General features: G+C 33.0%; 1 protein-coding gene across 2 annotated transcripts in view; it reads right to left on the minus strand.

The window, feature by feature from the left end:
* Positions 1-210: 210 nt before the first annotated feature.
* Positions 211-15,317, minus strand: part of MTMR6 (myotubularin related protein 6) — a 66,857-nt gene continuing 51,750 nt past the window's right edge. For both annotated transcript variants that reach the window (XM_007495231.3, XM_007495232.3), the window contains 8 exons: positions 15,103-15,235; positions 14,474-14,583; positions 11,359-11,484; positions 7,701-7,750; positions 7,016-7,216; positions 5,248-5,379; positions 5,036-5,162; positions 211-2,665 (listed from right to left, as the gene is read on the minus strand). In XM_007495231.3, coding sequence (XP_007495293.1) covers positions 2,402-2,665; positions 5,036-5,162; positions 5,248-5,379; positions 7,016-7,216; positions 7,701-7,750; positions 11,359-11,484; positions 14,474-14,583; positions 15,103-15,235 — 1,143 coding nt within the window. In that variant the 3' untranslated portion in view covers positions 211-2,401. The remainder of the gene's footprint in view (positions 2,666-5,035; positions 5,163-5,247; positions 5,380-7,015; positions 7,217-7,700; positions 7,751-11,358; positions 11,485-14,473; positions 14,584-15,102; positions 15,236-15,317) is intronic.

Consider the following 15,317-nt stretch of genomic DNA (forward strand, 5'->3'; position numbering starts at 1 on the left):
TACTCAGTATTTTATCAAAATCATTAAATGGGAAAAAAGTGTTAAAATTTATGTACATTATTATAATCAATAAAAGTGAAGAAAACCTGAACAGAGTACCCACTCTTCACAATTCTTTAATTGGCTCCTTTTGTCTTATGTTAACATACATGGGGAGATAGGGGATGGTGCATACTGGCACTTTTAGTTAAAAAAAAAAGAAAGAAAAGATTTCAAAATAGAAGCTATACATTTAATTAACGCTACATAATATATATGAAATATACATGTTATGCTTTCCATACACATGGAATGTAAAGATAATTTTACAAGACATATACACAATCTCATTTTTACTGTTTACTTTGTAGGACGCTGTGAATGCTAAGTGACTTCTGTATGTATACATACTGTTTGTGTATAAAGATTAAAATAATAAACCAGAAAATTGAATACAAGAAATTTGCCATGAAAGATTTCAATACACAAACCAGCAAGTAACAAGGCACCAAAGTTCCCTTTGTCCCTGGGTACAAAAATGACCACACTACCAATCCTGATACTTGTAGATGGAAGAGAGAGAATATTGCTAAGGACAAATTGAATATGCAGTATATTTTTGCTGTTTATAAAGGAGTATTTTTCTTATTATGTATGTGCTCTGAAAGACATTTAGGGATTAAATAATAAACTCTCCTGTACAATAAGGCTTTTTTTCCTTTTGAAAAACTTAGATGCTTCTGAAAGTTAAAATTAATCAAACAGATTCAGGAGTAGGGAAAAGCAGGGGGCTTTCTAGACAGCTTCCCCAACACCCCTCAATCTTAACTTCTGCCCTACCATGTTACTTCAATTCTGAGCATCCTAATTAGATGAGACTAGCAATTGCATATGATCTGTGCTTCCTTGGAGGGGTGAAATAAATCTGTAATGTATAAAATGATAACTCAAAGTATTTTTTCCACATAATGACAAGGGACTGATTTTGTGCTTATATACACTACTCAAAATAAGGCATCCACCATTTGTTAGTAGTACAGTGTTGAAAACTGATTTTCCCTCCTACTTGAGAATCACAGTGATGATTCCTTGAAGTATGTAATGGTTAGGAATAGGAGAGACTAAAGGAAAATTTTATTTTAGCTATGAATAAGCTCTTAGAAAACTTACCAAAGAAACCTTTCAAATCTGTTCTTATTAAAGTCTCTTCCTACTGTTTTCCCACTCCTCATTAAAAAGAGAAGGAAAAATATCCTATACACAAGTGAATTACTTTTTAAAAGTCATGCTTTCAAGCAAAAGCCTAAGCTGCCTGTACCTCTTGTTTCATTGTTAAAACAAGCTAGACAAAGAACAGCAGAGCATTGAAGGATAAGACCTTTCTTCAATGAAAGTCTATAATGTGCTTTTCATTATTTCTTTAAAGAATAAAATGTATTACAGCATGGTGGGTTTTTTCTCTTTATACCTCACACATTGTTACCAAAAGAAGAAAATTCACTACAGCAAGCTGATAATTCATGAAATGCAATAATTGATATGTACAAGCCACAGTCTTAAACATCCTGGCACATGCACTTGAAACTGATAATCTGTATTATAACATGCAAATGATCTAAAGTGGTAATATATAAATAAGAAGAATGGAAAAATATTCAATTATTACTAATTTTAGATTTAACACATTTGTAATTCTTAAATGGCTTATACCATGAGACTCTTACAATATTCCATATTCACATGAAATTTCTTAAGAACAAAACAGGGTTCCCATTACTTACCCACCCTGATTCCCCCAAAAGTTACACACACACACACACACACGCATATATATATATATATATATGTATATATATATATACACATATGTATGTATATATATATACACACACATATATATATATATATAAATTAAAGGGGGAAACAAAGATAAAAACTTCAAAGACCCTGTTCAGAATATTTAACATTAAACATCAATATTTGACAAATTCTGTAAGAATATATTTTTGTGGACAAGTACATGTGCCACTTCAGTTGCAGAATAAATAAAATATCATTTTGTTGATTTTTCCCCCAATTAAAATTAAGGTTATTTGTGTTCATAGGAATATAGGATCATCTAGCTAGAATGAACTTATAACATCATAAACTAACATCAATTTTCAAGGCTACAGTGCAAATTGAATTTTTATTAATATCTCTCAAACATCACTCATTTCTTTTTTATCACAAATGTCACCCCTTTCTAAAAAGGAAATCAGACTGCTTATTACCCTCAAAAGAGCTATTTGCATGCTGTTCTACTCTAAAACCTAACATTAGATAAATTAGCTTTTGGTCATGCAGCACAGACCATCCTTACAATAATCCATCTCTTGTATTTCAATCCACCGAAAAAGATATTCTTTTCACTCAGTAATAACTAACAGGTCATCCTTGCTACTCCATACTCCAAACTGACAACTGCAGGTTCAGTTTTGGAAAACTCTTCTGCATATTCACTATAGCGATTGTCTGCTGTGTTGCTGCCCTCTATAGTTCGAATAGCATCATTCCCAGGTAACAGGGTCTGTTCTTTCTTGAAACACAGGGAAGGTTTGAGGGCTGGTGAATCAGAATGGATAGAACGCAACGATTCCTTGTTGAGAACTGTATCGGTTTGCCTGTTTTTTTGGTGTTTGATTTTCTAAAACAAGTCCAAATTTGAAAATTTACTGTTAGTGAGAGCTTTATAGAAAAAGTAATGCAAAAAAAAAAGTATGTGTTTATTATTAAATTAGAAACCTTTATTAACATTAAAAAAATAAATTTAAATAGGTAAGATCTGGTTACAAATATAAATTGTTTAAACATATTTACATTGTTACAGTTTTTAAGTTTTAAGTTTTTAAATCAATTTAGCTAGACAGGCCATGAAGGAAATGACTTAAATTTATTCTCACACATGACTTGGATATGTATCATTTACCTAGAAATTTATCTTTATAGCCATTTTATCTATGTTATAAATTCCTGTATTTCTAATATCTTTCTTTTTCATGGAAAAATTATAATAAAGAAATTAAGATATTTACTATTACAGAATAAAAAATATTCTGTATGAATCTTTCCCCAATTTCCAACTGGTACCCTCAACTACTTACTAAGTCTCTTTATACAAAAATACAAATGTATATATTTACACATGTACTTATCTCCCTTGTTAGAATATAAGCTTGTTAGAATATAAGCTTGTTTCATTCTTCATATTTGTATCCTTAGCACCTAGCAGTGTTTACAAATAGTGCTTAATAAATACCATTCATTGATTGATACTACTTGTGTAAGAAAGAATAAAAGAAAACATAAAAGCATTTAGTTTAGTTATTAATTATTATATAAATGGTCATTTTTAACTCTTAATCCAATAAATATCTGATGGTGTAAAATACAGTATATTCATTCCAAATCCACAATTATCATATGATTTAGTTCAATGAACACTTAAGTAATTACTATGTGCCAGGTACTAGGAATACAAAGAGAAAAACAAAACAGTCCCCTCAAGTAGCTTATGTTCTACTTGGCTGACACAGCATATAAATTAATTAAGTCCACACAAGTCGAGCAAGAGAAAAAGGACCAGAAAAAGGCTTAATCCTTAAGGTATGTAAAAAAAGAGATGACATGTTCATAAAATTTCAGATGATATAAAGTTGTGAGGGAGAACTAACACACTGTATGAGAGTCAAGATCCAAAAAAAGATTCTGATAGATTAGGGCACTGGGCTGAATCCAATAAGATGGCATTGAATGGAAATAAACATAACCTCTTACACTTAAGTTAAAAAAAATCACCTTCACATGTGCCATAATGAGCAAGGTTAGACAGCAGTCTATCTGAAAGGCATACAAGGATTTTAATAGTCACTAAGTCCAATGATTCAACAACATTATGTGGCAGTCAAAAAATGGAAATATGTTCCAGGGCTGTAGTAAGAGAAGCACAGCTTCCAGAAATTAAGGAAGTGATAAGTCTTTCTGAACTTTGCCATGTCAGAGAAATTAGGAGAACTATGTTCAGTGCGAGGGGTGCAGTTTAAGAAGGAAATTGATAAGCTGGAGCATGTCCAGTGAAAGGAAATAGGAATGATAAAGTGCCTGATGCATGTAATATAGGAAAAGCTGAAGGAACTCGGGATATGTAGCCTGGAAAAGAGAAGACTGAAAGAGGACATAATACCTGCCTCTGAGGCAGGGCTCAAAGAGGGACTGGATTTGTTCTGTTTGGTCCCTTAAAACAGAACAAGGAAAAATGGGTAGAAGCTTCCAAGAGGCAAATCTAGACTTCTCATCAGGAGAAACTTCCTGAAATATTAAGAGCTAATCAAAATAGGAATAAGCTGTCTTTGGGGACAGTGGAATCCCCTTCATTAGAGGTCTTTAAACAGAGCTGAATTGAGGGTATGACTTCTTTCAGATATATATGTATATTAAGAAATACTGGAATAGGAATCCATACATCCCTTCCAATTAAAAGTCTATGATTCTATAAAGTTCTTTTAGAGTGGAATGAAGGAAGAGAAAAAAATATTCCTCATAAGATAAATTGTACCTTTTCAATTGCTTGAATTCCTCTCTAGACTTACCTGACATCACTCCTTTAGTCAGTAATACTGACGTCTCTCTTTTAGCTATCTTTTGGCCATTAACTCCCACTGTGGTATTACCTTCTGGGGAAAATGTTAAGATTGGTATAAAATCTAATATGTGTGAAATGGTCTCCCAGGGAAACACACTGGGAAAAGTCCTATTTGGTGAACGGTGGGTCAAGCAGATTTTCTCCAAAAGTCTTGTTTACTTTTCTCTGATTTTAACAATTTACTTTCTTTGGGTGATAGAAAGCACAGAAGATAATATAACTATAAAAATGATACAAACTATATTCTTTAAAGGAAGGAAATGGAGGTTGGTTTATAGCAATAATACTTAAAAGATTTATTACAATGATTGATTACAAGAGTAAAGAAATGAATGTAATATTTCAAACTAATATTATGTATTTCAGAATACTCACAGACTCTAGTTCTTTAATTTCCTTCTCAAGTTGTTTATTTTGATCATTCATGTTCATAATCAGTTTAAATACAGACTGTCTAGGATGCATTGTTCGATCAAACTGATGGTACATATTTCTCCAAAACCTCCAGAAAAAGAAAACACAACTTTTTTAATGAATTACCTTCATAGCAGGAGAATATACAGATGTTCAGTTTTATGTCTACTTACTTAAAGTTGAAAGGCACTGTATTGGGCTCTAGTACTGTAAATTTCTGAGAACTAGGACAGTACAAAGGATTTAAGTACTTTTCTTGGTCGTCCAAAAGGAATGGCCACAAGGAGTAAGTCTTCTCTTTCAACCTTAACATAATCAGAATGAGAAAATGCTCAACTGCAGATAAAAGGCATCGGTTAAACTCTCATTTTAGTACTAACATTGTGATTCAGGTCATTTACTCTCCTCCCTGTGCTCTTTACACAGACAAAGCAACCTCTCTATGTATATGATTTAAAGTGCAGTGAGTGAAAATGTGAACCTTGCTTGGAACATAGCTAGTTGACTTTAACTGAATTAGAAATCCTAGAGTTTTGCCTGATTTGATCCTTTCCATCTCTATCATCCAATCTGTCATCTAGTAACATAAATTATTTCTTTTAAATATTTCAGTTTCTATTTAAATATTTAAATTTGTCCTTAATCTCCATTCCCATTGCCACAAATTTAAGCATAGACCCTTGTCATTTAACACCTAGAATTACTGCAGGAAATTCCTAGCTAGCTATTGCAACTCTTATCTTTCCTTTCCTCCAATTATTCATTTAACAAATAATTATTCAGCACTTTCTATATGCGAAGTTCTATGCTGGGTGTGAGGGAGGAAATACCAGGATGCTGTTGCCAGACTAACCCTCCTTAAATTCTAATTTCATCACAGCACTCCACTCTGCAATCTCTTATCATTCCCTACTGTTTACATGGAGGTTAAAATGTTTCTGTATTACTTCTGAGGCCCTTCATAGAACCTCTTTGTATAACTTAGGTTGTACCAACTTCATTAATTAAGCTATCATACCTAAAATATTGTTTTAAAAAAAACAGGACATTTATACTAGAGAGGGAAAAGTTCCCATATGGCAGTGATGGTGAACCTTTTAGAGACTGCTGCCCAAACTGCACCCTTGCCCCACATGTGAGCCCCCTGCCTTACCCCAGACAGGAGAGAGAGGATGCAGTTCCCATTGGGCTACTGGGCAGAGGAGGGGGTAATGTGGAAAGATGTCTTCAGGTGTGGTGGAGAGTGGGGGATAGGAGCATCCTCCTCCAGCACACATGCCACAGGATGGACAACATGGCCATAGGGTAACATATTAGGGTAGAAGAGAGTGAAAGAACTCCACTAGGGAGAGGATTAAGAAAAATGGGTTAAAAGAACAAGGATCTGGTTCAAACTTTACCACTAAGTAGTGGTGTGACTGCAAATTACAAGGTCTCTGTGTCTGTTGTCAAGTAAAAAATATAGGAATCAAACTGGATAAATTATCAAATCTAAAATTATATGCACATAGGGACCCTTAAACCAATCTGTCACTATGATAATGGTCAAACCTTCCCTTTTTAAAATTTGTATTTTAATTCTATTTCACTACTTATTTGGAATTATGAAAAATGTTAATTTCCTTATATTTTAAAATAATGGATAGTTCAATGTTTTATCAAATTTTCTTTTTTTACCTCCCTAATCTAGTCCAATGACTAGATTTCATCATTGTACAGAAATCCTAGTAGGAAAATTCTACTCAATCATGAAGATTCATAACTCTTCTGGATAGTCTTAGAAGATTGTCTTAGAAAGGTGAGAAGTTAAGTTTGACCTTAGTGATACAGAGACAGGATTAGAAACCATGTTTTCATAAATCCAAATCAAGGGCTCTTTCCACTATATCACAGTGACTCTAAGAAATTCTTTAAAAGTCTGTTTAAAATAAATTATCTTACTTGAGATCTTCTCTTTCTTTTTGACAATTCCCAAGGAAATTTCCAAACTGGCATGAATGAACATGTTCATGGATCTGAAGTAGAAATACTTCATTGTATTCAAAAGCTTGTGGAAATTGTTCTGTCAAATGCCACACACATTCCAAAAACTGAGTAAACACTGGCGAAACTTCCTTTGGGTCACCATCCAAATGGCCACACCTATATATTTCCCCAAAAGTGAAAAGTTTTTAAATGTGAAAGAAATTAATCAATTGAGTTTTATGTAAATTATATACATGAAGAAAAAATTCAAATATTTTTTGTTATACTGGCATAAGAGAACTGGAATTTACTTGTAATAAGTAAGGTATGTACACATTAAATAATTAGCCTCACAAATACATTTAATTCATAACAGACCAAACTGTTGCAAAGACCGAACACTAAAACTTATATGCAAAAACCAAGTTACTTTTATTTACATATCACCCAACTAGTCATGAAAATAAATACATTTAAAGACCTGAGAGCAATTTATGTTGGTAGGAAAAATATTAGCTTTAATGTAATTAATAATTTATAAAAGCACTGATACTTCAAGATATTAGTGTTCTCTATTATTAGACAGAATTCAGTTCAAATGAACTGTATGTTTTAAAAGACTAAAGTTATCAATTATACAAAATATATGACTATTCTGTACCTATCTGAAAATTTATGTCCAAAGGAGATCCAGTCCTTTTCTATCAAAACCTAGAAGAAAAATAAATTACCAAGTCATTTCAAACAAATTGACTTTCAGTCTCCTCTAAATAATCAAAACACATTATCCAAAATATATTAGGCATTTTTCCTTAATACCTATAAAAAGTTAAATTCTAGTATTTTCCTAAATATAAGAACATTGTCTTTTTCCATATTTTAGTTTACATGTCTTGTGATAACTTCATCTATCAAACTATAAAATAAATATTGACAAGAAAAACTGTTATTTCCATTAATCTTTAATAACACAGCAGCTATCAACACAACAAAGGCTTGGAAAACACTATTAAAAGATTGCAGTTAAACTGAAATACAGTAACACTCAACCTAGATGTCACTATCAGCTAACTTACTGAGTTCCTACTTTGTTTATTATAGATCTAAAAAGACTTTACAAAATAAAAATAAGTTGTAGTCTGTGCTCAAGGAATTTTTAATGTTAAAAAAGATGAACATAAAGAAACAGAAATCCAAATTTATACAAAATTGTAAGGGACTAGGTTTTTATAGCTATTATGAACAAGTTGTTTTTATGAAAGGATTCAAAGAGCAGATGGGTTTTAAAAGAATTTTAAAGGATAGAAAGGAATGAGGATAGTAAGAGGGCAACTAATTTCCCCTTGATGAATTCAAGTCACATGGCCCAGATAGTCTAGTTCTGAAAAACTGGCCAATGTGATTGATGAATCACTCTTAGTGATATTTGAAAGACAATGAAAAAATGGAAGTAATACCCATTTTTAGTATTTTTTGAAAAGGAACATATCCCAATTTTAAAAAAAGGTAAGAGAATAGAACCTGTAAATTATAATCCGGGGAGCTTGACTTTTGATCCCATGGAAAATTCTGTAATGGATCATGTAATACCATGGAGAAGATGGAGAGAGAAAAACTAGATGATAATACAATCAGATTTAGAAGTGATTGGTTGGCAGGGCTCAAGGAATAGTTGGTAATGGTTCAGAGTCAACATGGCAGGTCTTTAGAGGAATACCTCAGGCATCTGGGCTTGGTCCTAGGCTATTCAATATTTTTAACAGTGACTTGTATAAAGGGATAGGTAGCACATTGATCCAACTTGCAGATTACACAAAGCTTGGAGGGGAGGGGAGATGAATAATGATAGATGATAGAGTCAGGATCCAAAAGGATATAGAAAGGCTTGAGCACTGGGCTGAATCTAATATCAAGATTTACTCTTGGGTAGAAAAAAAACAAACAACTTTTCAAGTATAAGAGGGAAGAGAATCAGTTAGACAACAATCATTTTGAAAAATATCTCAGATTTCTAGTGTCCTGAAAGCTCAATATGTTAGCAGTTTGATGTATCAGTTAAAGAAGTTAATGAGATCTTGGCTACATTAAAAGAGGAGGCAGAGCTTCAAATAAGAGAGTTGATGGTGTATTCTGCCCTCAGGAGATTAAAATTGGACTTAAGTGCTCAGATCTGGACTCCACATTTTCAGAAGGAGACTGATAAGATGTGAAGGGCTTTTAACCTATGCCACATGAGGATCAGTTGATGGGATGTGAGGTGTTTAGCCTACATAAAAAACTTGAGAGGGGTATGGAAACTGTCTTCAAGAATTTACAGTGCTGTCATGTCAATGAGGGGATAATTTGTTACATGTAGTCCCGGAAGGACTATAGACAGAAGCACAAGTAAATACAAGGAAGTTGCAAGAGGCCAATTTAGTCTCAATGTCAGGAAAAAGTTTCTAACAATTAGAACCAGCCTAAAGTAGAATATTTTGCCTTGGGAAGTAGTGAGTTCCCTTGCTTGGAGGTCTTCAAGTAGATACTATATAATCACTTATCAGATATGTCAAAGTCGTGCTTCTTTTCATTCATTGGTTGGACTAAATTAACTTCTGAGGACTAAGCAGCTGGGTGGTGCAGTGGATAAAATGCTGGGTCCTGAGCCAGGAAAAGATATTCATAAGTAGGGGAGTATCTAAGAAATTCATATCCATCTTCAGAGCCTTCCTAACAGTCTGTGACCCTGGGCAAGTAACTTAATATTTATCTATCTCAGTATCCTCACTTGTAAAAATGGGGACATTAATATTACTCAACTCACAGGGTTACTGTTTATAAAGCATTTAGCATAGTGTATGGCACATTGTGGGCATTAAAAAATGCTTATTCCCTTTCCTGCTAATGTTCCTTCTAACTCTCGGATTCTGCAATTCTATAATTATTTGTACAAGTGAGATTGGTTAACTGAAAAAATATTACTATTGTAAATTATTAGGCTGAGCTATTAAGAGACTTACTCAAAATTACAAAGGAAGTAAGTAGCACAGCCAAAATTCAAACAATTTTTCTTTCTACTATACTCCTTTCTAAATAGTAGAACTTTCAAGTTAACCAGGCACAAATCCATTACTCCAAGAAACTGACTTCTGGAATTCTTAGACATAAACAATTTAGTGAGGCTCATTTTGTATTTTTAGATGGAAACCCTTCAGTGTAACACAATAATAGCTCATGTTTAAATAACTTAAGATTATAATCATATCTGCAGAATTAGAAAATCTTAAGAGATGTGAAAAATCCCAGAAGCCATCCAATCAACTTATACTTGAACAAGAATTGCCCTATGCCATATCTAACATTTCATCATCTAGGCTCCCAAAGAAATCCTCAAAGAAGGAAATCACTGCCTCCTAAAGCAATCCATTTCACCCCTGGATAGCTCTAATAATTAGGAAGTTTGCCTTTATGCTGACTCTAAATCTACTTCTCTGCAGTTCCCACAATTTGCTCTAGTACTGTTCTCTGAGACCAACCATAAACTCCAACCCCTCTTCCACAGGATAGCTGTTCAAATACTTGAATGCAGTCAGTTTTCATATCATCATCTTCTAAGTCTATTGTTTTTTTTTTCCAGGATAGATACTCTTATTTCCTTCTTCCAATTTTCATATGGTATGACCTCAAGATTTTTAACTACACTGACTATTACCCTCTGCTTGTCTTCCATCTTGTCTATAAAGGTACTAAAACGTGAAACCCAAAATGGGACATAATACTTATGTTGTTATATGACTACAGCAAAGCACAGCAGGGAAATTACTATCTATTCTTAGCTTCCTTACATGAAACAAAGTTTAGATGATCACTAGCCAAAAGTTTCCTTAATTCTGGTTATTTGTTGTCAGGTTTAAGAACTTTTCATTTGATGGCAATGTATAAATTTTGAGAATTCTAACACACCAGGGCATAAGAAAAATATTTTCAAAATATAGTTCTTTGAAAAGATTCTAACAGAGTGGCAGCTAGGTGGCTCTGTGTACTGAGAGCCAGGCCCAGAGACAGGAGGTCCTGGGTTCAAATCTGACTTCAGACACTTTCTAGCTGTGTGACCCTGGGCAAGTCACTTAACCCCCATTGCCTAGCCCTTACCGCTCTTTTGCCTTAAAACCAATACACAGTATTGACTCCAAGACAGAAAGTAAGGGCTTACAAAAAAGATTCCAATAGAAAATTCTATAAATACTCAAGTAATTTTACAGTCACAAAATAGCACTTTATAAACATTATGGTACAAATAAAGAGAAAATGTTTAAATTCAATGGCAAATAAATCCTTACCATAAATCCTTTGATTGTTCTGTAATAGGAATCCAATAAAAGAGCTCCAAGGGAACACACTTGAGAGGTCCTGTCCCAACCATCAGAGCAATGTACAAGCACACTTGCACTTTCAACCACTATTGCCTAAAAATAGAAAACACGTATATGTGTCAAGAGAAGAATTTTTAGTTGAATCAGCAAGATCCACTAATTATAAACAAACATAATCTCATATAGCAGGGCCAAATGTAATTTGTTACCATATTTTATGGTGAGTTCAGTTAGAAAAAGTCAGTTGCTAGGAAAATACAAATTAAGGTCCTAAGAAAAGGAAATCTCTAGTTAACACACTATAAATGTAACCTTTGTTTCTATAAACTGAACAAAAGTGTATTTCTCTTTAAAAATGGGATGTTCTCTTCAAAAGAAAAAGTACTGAAAATGAAAGCTAGCAAAATTCAGAAGTCGAGTAACCACCATACCCCAGCATCCTAAAAAGTTTAAGTAGTCCTGAGCAGATACATTATTTAAGATTACACCCCACAAAAAAAAGCCAAAAATATTCAAGAGGGCTAATGAATCATTCAATCAATGAGTACCAATTAAATAGCTTATTATATGTGCCTTGAACTATACTAAGGGCTAGGGATACAACAAAAGTGAAACAGTGCCTGACATCAAGAAGCTTACGCTATCTAGCCAAAGAAGACACTGAATACATATATATAAAAAAGATATATACAAAATAGGTACAAAGGAAGTTGGGAGGTGGGGCGGGGTTCATGCAGGAGGTGTGCTTGAGCTATTTTTTAGAGGGAGTTACAAAATTCTAAGAGTTGGAGATGAGTGCATTCCAGGTTCAGGTGATGGATACAGCAAAGGCATGGAGAAGAAAAGAGGAGTACTTTGTATGAGGAAAAGTAAGGAAGCTAGCAGGGCTAGGCTATAACATGCATGAAAGGGTGTAATGTACAACAAGGCTGTAAAGGTAAATTGGGGGCCAGACTGTGATGAATCTTAAAAATCAAAGAGGAATTTCTATTTAATCCTAGAGATATTAGGGAACCAAAAGAGTTTATTAAGATAAATGTCACACAAATAATCAATAGTACAACTTTCTTAAGAAAAGGTTTTACTTCTAGTTCATGAAATTAAGATATTTCTGAATATATATCACTTTTACTATTCATACTGCTGACTAAAGGCAACTAGCCTTCTGAACATATATCTAGAATAGCTGCATAACACAAAGTGAATGCTAAGCCATCAGACCTATAGATATTTTTGCTCTGTCCATTTTCCTTGTAGTTTTGTTATAACTTATGGGGAAAATAATATGGTAGGAATAATACTGTATGTGCTCATTTTTAATTATTTCCTCTGGAAAAACTTATGAATCATAAACCTTCCTTGAATTCAGTATAGAGGACATAAATAGATCTTGTAATTAGTTCAGGTAAAATAATATGTTTCTTGAGTAAAACTCCCCAAAATCTAAATTAACATTTGTTTTTCTTCTACCTTCATTCTTCATGACAGTGTTTCCCAAGACTGAAAAAAAGTTAATCATTACAGTCTGAAAACTTTGTTCTTTAGAAAGAGCTAGAGATAAATCATAAAAGAATGGAAGAATGTAAAGTTTCACATTCAGTCATACGGTAGCTGTTAAAACTGTATTAAATGTCCCAGATTGAATTTCTTTTATGGATTTGTTAGTCATTCACTTAAATCCCAGAGGCTTATCTAATATTTTAATCATGTGAAACACTTTGGGTTTTTATAACAGGTTTATCTGCTTTTCACACCCACTGCAATAACTGCCCAAACACTAATGCATTAATACAACTTAAAAAAAAAGAACCTGAAATCATTTTATATATATGAAATAGCATTCAAAAGTAATCAAAATGACTTTCAAGAGTAATAGTGAAAAGCCACAGCAGCAAGGTTAGAAACAAGCTATAATGGATAAATTTACAATAATGATTAAAGGTCAACTCTGTCTATCTTGCACAACTAAGTTTTTTAGGCCAGTATAAAAACAATTCATTCGCTTTGAGGGAATAACATCAAATTGTGTGATACAGAAAAAAATTAAGTGTGAAATTTGGCGTATTAAAAGGATGCTTTCACATACGAAGTAATGTCAAGACTGGAGGTTCTTTACATAGAATACATAAAGCAGTTAAAGAGGATATCCATGATGATTGTACAAAGGGTTACTTAAATAGTTAACTAGATTTGTATAAATGGGTTAAAAGGGTCAGAGACTAGTACAGTGTTTGGCAATATTAGGGACTTAATAAATATATGCTAGATTCATTCACTTAATAGAATTGCAGTGTTGAAATTCTTTAGTTTTTAATAAGTTTTCATACTATATAAGGAATGGACTTTAGTCTAATTAATTTTTTCTTTACCATACCAGTATTTTAGGCCACTGAACATTTATATTAGCTAGTCTCATAAACCTTTTTATTGATCAAAATGTTGTTATGGTCACTTTCAGCTATTTCTAAAAGTAAAATTCATCCCCATAACACAAAGTTCTGTTAACACCAAGACTATTCTCCAAATTCTGAAGGCAATCAGCAATTACTGGAACAAGCAAATAACTTTACAAGGTAAATTACTTTCACTGGAACAGTATTCATTTAGACATAAAAATTATGACATTTATTTTTTCAAATAAGTTTCATTCTTTTATTATTTATTTATTTTAAAGCCCTTACCTTCCATTTTGGAATCAATACTGTGTATTGGTTCCAAAGCAGAAGAGTGGTAAGGGCTAGGCAATGGGAGTTAAGTGACTTGCCCAGGATCACACAGCTGGGAAGTGTCTGAGGCCACATTTGAACCTAGGACCTCCCATCAGACTTGGCTCTCAATCCACTGAGCTACCCAGCTGCCCCCAGTTTCATTCTTTTGGAATAATATCTCGGTCTTAATCAAGTTAGAAGGCAACAAGGATATCTGTAGTTTAAAGTGTTTAGTATAGTTGCTCCAAGCAAAGTAAAAGGTAACTGAGTTATAAAAAAAAATCAGAGATATTGCAGCATTTTATTTTGTAGCTATGAAAACACAAAGGTAACAGCTTTTCTCTTTGCTTTAATTATAAAAGTAAAAAAGTTACTTTGGCTAAGAAGACAGCAGCATCCAAGACAGCTTTGATGTGTCGAAGCCATCCAGAGCTCTCTAAGCCTGAAAAAAAATCATTCACGGAGAGAGCTCTTGTCCCATTGACTGAAAAAGATAATAAAAGGCATTTTTATTAGAAAAGAGATTGAAATTTGGCTTCTCTTATTCAAGTCCTAAGAGAAAGTAAAACGATTGCTTTCATTTTTACAGTGAAAATGTATGATTAAAAAGGGACCACTAAAATACCATATCAAATAAAAAGATATGATTTTCTGTGGAAAAAGTGTTGTCATTCTTTTTTAAGTTTTAAAAACAAACAAAATCACTGAATCATCAGACTTGGCACTAGGAGGAACCAAGAAATTATTTGGTCTAATCCCTCACAATTATAAGGGAAGAAACTTTTAATTAAAATTTCTAATATGCCTTATTAACTGAAAAATGCCTGATTTGATTTTCCCATCAATACATAATACCTGTAAAAGTAGTCTAAAATGAAAAAGGAAGAAAATGGAATCACAAGTTTTTACTATGTTCTACTGATTGTTTTTAGCATAAGTTTTTAGAAAAAGCTCTAAATGATCATATAAAAGAACATTACTAAAGAGCAGTAATAAAACATACCTTCTAATAGTTTCTGCAGACTAGATCTCATTACATGAATATTTTCAATTCCAACAAACTGGAATCTAATGTTGGAATAGTTGTCTTCATTTTCATACCCCTTTCCAGCTGCTCTGTTAGCCATAGCATTCAGCTAAAATACAAAACAAAAATTTTTGGAACCAAAGTTGATTATAAAAATGTTCTTTCTGTATGCTTTCTTTAAAAAATTTTTA

This window comes from Monodelphis domestica, chromosome 4 (genome assembly GCF_027887165.1).
Source record: "Monodelphis domestica isolate mMonDom1 chromosome 4, mMonDom1.pri, whole genome shotgun sequence".
NCBI lineage: Eukaryota > Metazoa > Chordata > Mammalia > Didelphimorphia > Didelphidae > Monodelphis > Monodelphis domestica.